The 10,126-nt window shown below is 44.6% G+C and overlaps 1 protein-coding gene across 3 annotated transcripts; it reads right to left on the reverse strand.

The window, feature by feature from the left end:
• Positions 1–2,865: 2,865 nt before the first annotated feature.
• On the reverse strand, positions 2,866–5,610 carry LOC120813979 (protein CutA homolog). Of its 3 annotated transcripts, none has more exons than XM_078079902.1 (7): positions 5,408–5,610; positions 4,612–4,717; positions 4,379–4,527; positions 4,236–4,295; positions 4,072–4,117; positions 3,430–3,479; positions 2,866–3,316 (listed from the first exon to the last, which is right to left on the reverse strand). In XM_078079902.1, the coding sequence occupies exons 3-7, from the start codon at positions 4,462–4,464 to the stop codon at positions 3,217–3,219; spliced, it is 342 nt and encodes a 113-aa protein (XP_077936028.1). In that variant the 5' UTR covers positions 4,465–4,527; positions 4,612–4,717; positions 5,408–5,610; the 3' UTR covers positions 2,866–3,216. The 3 variants fall into 3 exon arrangements, with proteins under 3 accessions (XP_077936028.1, XP_077936029.1, XP_077936030.1); XM_078079903.1 differs by having other exon boundaries at positions 5,288–5,479; XM_078079904.1 differs by having other exon boundaries at positions 5,199–5,456.
• Positions 5,611–10,126: the final 4,516 nt, after the last annotated feature.

Below are 10,126 nucleotides of genomic sequence, written 5' to 3' on the forward strand. Positions count from 1 at the left end.
GAGAGCGTGATGGAGAGCCGTGTTTCCATTCAGTTTTTTTCCGTTGCTAAGCGACAGCGGCCACATCTGGAGTCACATGTGCAAAACTGTGACTCCAGTCTGCACAGCAGCAGTTCATGAGGACCGAACTCCAGGTCCTTTTTCATTGCTTGAACACCGTTTTCAAAACTCTACACACTGATCACTGTCTTCTCATCATCTTTATGTGAATGCCAACATTCTTTCTTCAGAATGTGCAAAAGAAGCTGTTGATCTTACACGCAAGAAGCAGAAGTGATAGGGGGATGTTTAAGGAATTAAAGCTCTAACAATCCTCGAATGCTCATTTAAACTTCAGCATATAAACGCCGTAGTCTGAACGCTATTAACAACGTGCTTTCAAATAGATGATGCAGGTAACAAGCCAGCCCTCCCGGTCCCGTCTGAATAGGCCTAATAAAATGAGTAATTATCCTCACGCATATTGCTGCAGATTAGGCTAATTCATTGAAAAATTGTCGACAGATTATGTGCAAGGCAGTTAGACATAGCTAAGAGAAATGTTTTAGTTCAGCTATAGAATCTTCACATTTCGCGGTCAAAGTCAAATATATTAGTTTTTTACTTTCATGATGATGTCATCGTGTCCTGCTCTCGCACAGAAAACGTGAGCGGGGAGCAAAGCTGTTGCTTCACTGAATAGGCCTCTATGCTTAATCAATTATCTGAAGTCATGAAAGGTGTAGAGTCGCCTGTAAGACAAATACACTGTAAACGTAGATTAGAAAACAAGTCAGTTCTCAATGTGAAAAAAAACATGCTGTAGACTATTTATGATGACATAGGTAGTACATGAGTGTTCCTTTAACTCATGTTGTCAGTGTGATTGACAGGCTGCTTAACTGGTTAACTCTTAAATTCAACATATTTGTTCAGGCAGTGAGAGGACAGGCAATGATGCAGAGAGCACAGGGAGAGGAGAAACACCAGGTCCAATAGAGAGAGAAGGGCTGATGAGACAACGAAATCATGACAATATATATATATGTATGTGTATATATTTATATATATATGTCTGTACATATATATGTGTGTATATATATGTGTATGTATATGTGTATGTATAAGTGTATATATATAAGTGTATATATATATGTGTATATATATATATATACGTATATATATATATATATATATATATATATATATATATATATATAATGTGTAGGTAGAGGTCAGAAAGACTCATTCTGTAAGTGGAAGAAGGAAGACGGGTTGGTGGAGACAAAGAAGACAAAGAGCTGTTACTTCAGATGGAATAAGGCTTCACTTATGGACCATGTGGTGAACCACGTCTCTCACTGAGAGCGTTGAGGGTGGAACCCGATCTGCAAACATCCACAGTGGCGTCTGTGATGCAACTTCTCCACCACACAAACAGGTGAGAGGAGTTTCTCTCTGCCTGGAGGTGGAAGGTGTTTGGTCTCCACCCACATGAGCAGATGTCTCTTTGGGAAACCGGATGTGAGGACACGAGTCCAGAGGACGGCCAGGGATGGACGAGGCTTCCAGAAGGTTCTTCCCCAGGTTGATGGAGAGAGAACATGAGATGTGATGGTGATGAGAACCTGTGTCCTGATGAGAGGCAGATCAGCCCTCAGTTTGTTCACATTACAGTCTGTACTTTTACTTTCTACCTTTTTCTCATTACTGTAATTCTGTAAATTACTACAGACGATTGAAGCAAACTGCTAATTTTAATTTACCTTAAAGAATTGTTTTGTTCTAAAAAGTTTAATAAGTCATGTGAAAGAATGTGACTCTTTTTGTTGAAGAAAATCTTACTTTGTATGACGTCACTGAAGTGGTTCAAAGTGTGAAGATGAACAGTGAGTATTCTGTGTGTTGGTGTTTGTCCTCTCAGTGTGTTGTGAGTGACAGTGTGTGTTGTGAGTGACAGTGTGTGTTGTGACAGTGTGTGTTGTGAGTGACAGTGTGTGTTGTGAGTGACAGTGTGTGTTGTGAGTGACAGTGTGTGTTCTCACAGTGTTTGCTGCACTGAGCCTGTTTGTGTTAAGAGTTGTGTTGCTTGCAGTGAGTTGTGCAGGTGATGTGAGCGGTTGAGCTCAGGTGACTGTTGGTGCTGCAGACTGGAGTCAGAGTTTTGCACAGTTGTGCCGGCTGACGTTTAGCAATCGAACAAAACTGTAACAGCACGTTCATTTATGATAGTAACTTGCGATATAAAGTTGTACGTTCTTTGTTTTCCTTTCTCCCATTTTAGTTTTAACGTTGTGTTTTGCATTTCTTATTTGTGCAGGTTGAAAGAAAGGTTTGACATTCTGGTAAATGCACTTATTCACCTCTGATCGAACAGTGTTTCAGGTCAATTAGTGATCAACAGCAAACGGCCTCATCTACAACTAAAGGCTGAGGTCACCTCTGCTTCTATGAAGACAAGTCAGAACTTCTTGTGTAAAGGCTGCTTCCTCTGTAGTGACCAGCAGGGGGCGACTCCTTGATGCAGCACAGTGCATTATGGGAAGTGGGCCTTCAGGTATGTGATCTGCTACATTGTACCAGTAAATGAAAGGATATAAAGTTGAACACCAGCTGTGTTAACGGTGAATTCTCTATTTTATTCAGTTAAGGCTGACAGATGTTTAACCAGAGGCAGCTCATGCCTTTTGTTTTAAAGGGGTTGTGATGTCAGAGCTCGATAAATGTTCACGGGTTCCATCAGCTGGAACCGTTTGTCACGCAGACAGACCTCTATGCACGTGAAGACCTTCGTGCGTAAAGAGAAAGGTGAGGTGCGTGTGGACTTCATGTAATATGAGCGTAACTCCACTTCACTGCACGCTGATCAACAGCAAACACCTCAAATCGATCAAAAATGGATCCAATTTATTACAAAGTGCTTCACTCACAGAAGAAATGAGCAATCTGACCATTTAAAGATGCATGTGGCGAGAAGGAGCTGCAGCGGTTTATTCTGCAGAGGCCGAGGCCGAGGCCGGCCTCTGGAGGTCAACAAGGAGGAGGAGAAACCAGGTGACGCTTATCAACCAATCAAAGGCCTCCAAGAAGAGAAAAGCCTTTTAGATTCTCAGTGTAAATCAACTAAATGCGGCGCTCACTTTCTTCTTGTAACTCTCCTTAAGAACATCACAGGTTTTGGGATGTTGTCTCCCTGCGTCTCCGGGGGCAACCGATGAGGTCACCCGCTGTGCGTCCTCACTCGGGGACGACTTGTCCAATCCACTTGAGGTACGGCGGGTTCCCCTGGTCGATGGGCAGGCTGATGACCTCGGCCACCTCGTAGGGATGGTTGGACCTGGGGAGGACACGAAGTACATATAACACACACACATATATAGTAAATATATATAGAATTATACTCTGTGAGCTAACGGAGCCGCGCAGTGTTTCCCTGCAGCACGAACCTACCGGACGTATTCAGCCAGAGCGGGCACCTTGGAGCTTCTGGTTTTGATCATCTGGACGGGCGACAGGACGACGTGTCAGACACACACACACACACACTTTTGTTCCCCAATAGATTAATAAGGAAGAAGACTCGTCAGGGATGCTGCTCACGGGCAGGGGGGCGGTCACCAGTGTAACCGTGGTAACGCAGCGACGTCTGGAGGCTCGGAGGGGTTGTGAGGTCAGTGTTTGGGTTGTGAGGTCAGTGTTGGGTTTGGGTTGTGGTTTTGGGGGTGTGGATTAACAGCGTCAGTGGCCAATAGAGAGGGCCGACCTGACAGGGTTCATCGTCTTCTACTTAACAGCGACCAATCAAAAGACGCCTCAACTGGCGGATCATCTGGTGTTACGCTTTATTTAGAACCCAAGAAGCTTCGGCCTTTTTAGTTCTAGTTAAATAGTACACACAAAACACACAATTCATCCTTCCACGTCAATCAAGTGTTCGCGAGGATAACGATAGAACTCCAGTGTTCATCCTGCAGCAGGTATTACTGTAACTATAAGTACAGGAAGTAGAAGTAACAGATCGTAGCATCTGAAGTGATGAGAATTCACCACAAATAGGATTCATCCTTCAGAGGCAGAGATGGAAACACTCACCAGCAGCACCTCAGTGTCCTCCTCGATCTTACCCTGCCACTCATATCTGAGGGGACAACACAGAACGAGCAATATATATATATATATATATATTTATATATAATGTATATATGGATTTCGAACAAGGCCAAAGAAAACCTCCTGGCCGACGGTCGATGACTCACACGGACGTGATGGCGGGGACGATGTTGACGCAGGCGGCCAACTTCTTTTCCACGATAGCCCTGAGGGACAGAAGACGACGACGTCATTACGGTCCAATCAAAGGACTCCCTCACTGCGCCACACGCGTCTAACCCAGAGTCACCTGGCCAGGTCTTTAGCCACGGCCTCGTTGGGGCAGGTGACGAAGGCGGCGGAGTGAGTGCCCGGCGCGTACGTCTCAGACGCCATGGAGAAGGCCCTCGGTCCAACGGCCCTCAGCAGCGGGAGCGCCAGCACGCTCAGGAGCGCCGTCTGGAGTCAGGCGGGGGGGGCGGATGAGACGCAAAGAGGAGGGGAGGGAGGGGGGGGGCGCTGAAGAACTGTTCCAACGCTCACCACAGCCACGGCTTTCAGGGTTCCACCTCGCAGCGTGTCGGCGCCGAGAGGAGCCAGGTCCGTTCACCGAGTCGGACCCTTTCCTTCAGTCCACGTCCGGGTGGAACTGAGACAAATACACAAGAACAGTTAAAAGTGCCCCATTTATTATGTAATGGTGATTGAGTGGTTGGTGTTGCAGGTCATCAATGCGGAGACAAATTTAGATATACGACACGATGAGTAGGAGCTGAATTATATGCATATATTTTATATATGCTGCAAAAAGTACAATATTCTGTGTATAGAGTGTAGAGTATAAAGAAGTAGAACATGGAAATACACAAGTACATTAACACTGTACTTAAGTAGAGTACTTTAGTGAAAGCCCTTTGTTTCATATTTACAAGAGCCGCTGATAAAGAATTGTTGTGTAGTATTTTATACTTAAACTAGTATCTCCATGACAACCCTGACAGTACTGGATTATTACAGAAGTAATGACGTCAGCCTTCTTATCTCAGTTACTTTCATTTATTACAGCAGAACTCAAGCAGACATTTAGCGTCAAGAGCAAAACAAATGTGACGAACAAAAACGACCAATACCCGCTTCTATCGACGTGAAGTCGTCTTTATTTTAGCTAATAAGTAGCATCGGTGCTAATGAGTGCTAGCTAGCCCCGTTAGCTGCTAACCGGTAGAAAAGGCTCCGGTGCGTTTGAGAGTCGAGTCGGACCGACTAACGGAGTCACAGCGTCCCGGTGGCAGCGGGAGGAACCTGGACCCGGTTTCACAGCTACGTCTCCGGGATTTACCTTCACAGCCGGTAATGCTCAGCGAACGGAGGCCTCTGCCGTAAAGCGAGACGGTGTTTGGGAAGCTGTCGTAAAATCAAGCTTCGTCAAATGTTTTCAACGACCCAATCACGATACTGATTCTTCTTCTTCTTCTTCTTCTTCTTCTTCTTCTTCTTCTCCCTCTTACAGATGTTGATGAAGCAGCGTTCTACACCCACCAACTGGTGTGGAGTGTGGATAATAGTAATGATTAATACTTTTATACAACATTTATAATCATGATAATTACTAGTCTAATGGCAATAACAGTACTAATCATAATGATAATAGCAGCGATTATAATAATCAGAATAATAATAGCAGTGGGCCTAATTATGAGAAGAATTAAAAATACAACACAAAATAAGTAAAACTGCAATGATAATCACAATGTTAAAAACGCTTATAGCTTAATAAATAAGCTATAAAAACATCTGTAAAAACAAAAAATTCTCCTGAGAATTGAAAGAAAAGAGGTGTTGCTTTTCTATATAACTTATTTGTATTTACTGTAGTTTGATTTCTCATCATGATCATTTGTCTTCAGAAACAACCTATGAAACCTCATTATATTATTCTCTTAATCGCAATGTTTTGATGGATTCAAAGATTTTTATAGTCAAATACACCTGTGCATACATACCTGTGTATTGAAATGCACTGTTGTACTGTTAGTTTATATATTACTGCTTTTTTTTCTTGTTTTCTTTTTTTACAACCTGCTCAGATTTGTACATTTCCCCTTACCTCATTTCTACCTTATTTTTATTTCATGTACATTTATGTAAATATTGTATTTTTATTTTAAAATTGGTCGGCTATCCAGAAAAGGCAAGCATAAGAATTTCAATACACAGGCGGCGTGTATTTGACAATAAAATCTTTGAACCTTTGAATCTTGATGGATGTTAGTAAACAATCTTAACAAATAATCAACTGGATTGTGTGCGTGTGTGTGTGTGTGTGTGTGTGTGTGTGTGTGTGTGTGTGCTATCTGACGCTCACACACTCATCTTAAACACACGGTGGCAGAGGTTAACCGTGTGATGAGAACCTGCTCTCAGATCAGCACACACACACACACACACACACACACGTGATAAACCAGCTCCTGTCAACAGGGTGAATTGTTTGTGTGCACACAGATGATGCTGGCCCTGTGTGTGTGTGTGTGTGTGTGTGTGCGTGTGTGTGTGTGTGTGTACGCACCTGACAGAAAGCCACTCTTGTTTGATAACTTCCACCACACTCTCCTCTCTTTGCCCTCACACTCGGTTAAAGAATGAGACAAGCATGTCACGCATGCTAAGATGCACACACACACACACAAAGACGCAGTGAGACGTATTAGTGGAGCTCGTCAAGCTTCTGCAGGAGCGATGAGGAGCGATGGGAGGAGGAGGAGGAGGGGGGGTGTTGGAGGGAGTGGAGAGGATGGGGGGGGGGCTCGTTCCCATGGAAACTGTGCAGTCAGCACATCTTTACGCGTTGTCCTCTCTCATCGGTGTCCCGTGGCCTCCCCCCGCTGCAGCTGGACATGACAGCACGCCAACACGCTAAAAACACAGGCGGCGGCTGCCCTGACCCTGTTGCCATAGCGACCTACAGGACGTTGTATCCCAGTATATGAAGGGATAATAATGTGTGTGTGTGTGTGTGTGTGTGTGTTTGACCATACGTCCAACGGTCTCTCTCTCTGTTCATCACTATTTCTACCCTTCTTCTCTCTCTCTCCCACATCTTCGTCCTGCTCTCCCTCCGTCTCTCGCCCCTCTCCCTCTAAGCATGAGGAGAGTCGATATATTTCCAATTTGCAGCAGAGCCTTCCTCCTCTGCATCCTAATCAGGCTCCACTGGCCCTTTAACTTCCACAGATATGGAGAGGAAGAGGAAGAAGAAGAAGAGGAAGAAGTGGGTAAAGGAGCAGCTTTCTACTGAGCAGCTGAGATGTCCGAGTGACGATCACTTCCTCCTTCTTCCTCTTCCTGCGTGAACTCTCCTGATGGAGATTTCTTTCTTGGAGGAAACAGGAAGCTGTAACTCCAGGTGTCTTGTATGGTAGAAGAACACCATGAGGTGTCCTCTTATTGTCCTTCTAGTGGAGACAACAGGATTCGAATTAAATATAAATTCTATATTCCACGATGGAACCCTGTCAACCTTCTGATGAATAAAACACTTTGGGCTCCTCTTCAAGCGGAGAAAATTAGCTGCAGTGCCATATAAGCTGCCCTCAATGCTACGGGAGGCCTGAAGGTCAGTTTACGTCGACAGGATCTGTGGTGGCAAAGATTTACGAGATGACATGTGATGTAAAGTGATGTAACATGATATAACGAGATATAACATGATGTAACGTGATGTAACATGATCTAACGTGATATAATGTCATGTAACGTGATGTAACGTGATATAACGTGATATAACGAGATGTAACATGATGTAACGTCATGTAACGAGATGTAGAGAGATGTAACGTGATGTAACGAGATGTAGCGAGATGTAGAGAGATGTAACGTGATGTAGCGAGATGTAGCGAGATGTAACGTGATGTAGCGAGATGTAACGTGATGTAGCGAGATGTAACGTAATGTAACGAGATGTAGAGAGATGTAACGTGATGTAGCGAGATGTAACGTGATGTAGCGAGATGTAACGTGATGTAACGAGATGTAACGAGATGTAGCGAGATGTAACGTGATGTAACGAGATGTAACGTGATGTAACGAGATGTGGCGATATGTAACGTGATGTAACGAGATGTGGCGATATGTAACGTGATGTAACGAGATGTAGCGAGATGTAACGTGATGTAACGAGATGTGGCGATATGTAACGAGATGTAACGAGATGTGGCGATATGTAACGTGATGTAACGAGATGTAACGTGATGTAACGAGATGTAGAGAGATGTAACGAGATGTAACGTGATGTAACGAGATGTAGAGAGATGTAACGTGATGTAACGAGATGTAACGAGATGTAGAGAGATGTAGAGAGATGTAACGTGATGTAACGTGATGTAACGTGATGTAACGTCATGTAACGTAATGTAACGAGATGTAACGAGATGTAACGCAATGTAACGAGATGTAACGAGATGTAGATGGATGTAACGTGATGTAACGAGATGTAGAGAGATGTAACGTGATGTTACGTGATGTAACTAGATGTAGCGAGATGTAACGTGATGTAGAGAGATGTAACGTAATGTAACGTGATGTAACGAGATGTAGCGAGATGTAACGTGATGTAGAGAGATGTAACGTAATGTAACGTGATGTAACGAGATGTAGCGAGATGTAACGTGATGTAGCGAGATGTAGCGAGATGTAACGAGATGTAGATGGATGTAACGTGATGTAACGAGATGTAGAGAGATGTAACGTGATGTAACGTGATGTAACTAGATGTAGCGAGATGTAACGTGATGTAGAGAGATGTAACGTAATGTAACGTGATGTAACGAGATGTAGCGAGATGTAACGTGATGTAGCGAGATGTAGCGAGATGTAACGAGATGTAGCGAGATGTAACGTGATGTAGCGAGATGTAGCGAGATGTAACGAGATGTAGAGAGATGTAACGTGATGTAGAGAGATGTAACGTGATGTAGAGAGATGTAACGTGATGTAACGTGATGTAACGAGATGTAGCGAGATGTAACGTGATGTAGCGAGATGTAACGTGATGTAGTGAGATGTAGCGAGATGTAACGAGATGTAGAGAGATGTAACGTGATGTAGAGAGATGTAACGTGATGTAACGTGATGTAACGAGATGTAGCGAGATGTAACGTGATGGAACGAGATGAGGAGTCGCCGGGGTCGATGTTTTATTCATCGGATGCGAATGAATGACAAAGGGAGGTCAGGAGGCCAAAGAGGAGAAGAAGAAGCCGATCACACCTGTAGCAACGCAGGTGAAGAGGCTGTGAGAGCTTCCTGTTCTCTCATAAGCTGAAACGCTTTGAATAAACGATCAGAGCTGCTGCGTAGCACCTCACGCTCCTGAACAAAGACCGCATGTCCCGTCCTCTCACTTCGGGGGCTGTTTACCCCTCGGGTAACGGCTCGGGGTGAAAGACGGGGTCAGCGGATGTGAAAACATAACTGCAGTAAACCAGACTCAGAGGCGTGTGAAGGAGAAGAGGAGTTCACTTTGACCCACTTCCACCCGGCCGTGTCCTCAGTGACGGCTGATTTGTCGCAGGTAATTATAGAACCGTCTGGAAATGAACGCGGAAATGATTTATTCAAAAGTGAAATGTTTCCACCGTAAATTAGACGCAGAGAGAAGGAGCGGCCGAACCTCGTTGAAGAGGAAGACAAAAGACCAGTTGGACCCACGGATGTGTCGTCGCTCCCCGTCGTTCTCCCAGCGGAGACGACAAGGAACCGGTTCGTCCTCTGAGGAGCATGAAGCGCGTCTGTCACCAGGCTGCAGCAGGTAGCGCCGAGCGAAGAGGGAGAGCGGCGGGAACCGGGATCACCCTTAGCCAACGCTTCACACTGTGTCCATCCACACAAATTATTAATAAAAGCACAGCGCAGACGCTGATGCACCTGCAGGCTGAGATGGAACATCAACCATCATTCCAGCAGAAAAGAAACAGGAACCAGAGGAGGAGGAGGAGGAAGAGGAGGCCAACATGGCAGACTGGTGTCTCTATCTTCTTTTCTCTTTGGTGTCTCTTCA

This window comes from Gasterosteus aculeatus, chromosome 9, assembly GCF_964276395.1.
Source record: "Gasterosteus aculeatus chromosome 9, fGasAcu3.hap1.1, whole genome shotgun sequence".
In the NCBI taxonomy this organism is placed as follows: Eukaryota; Metazoa; Chordata; class Actinopteri; order Perciformes; family Gasterosteidae; genus Gasterosteus; species Gasterosteus aculeatus.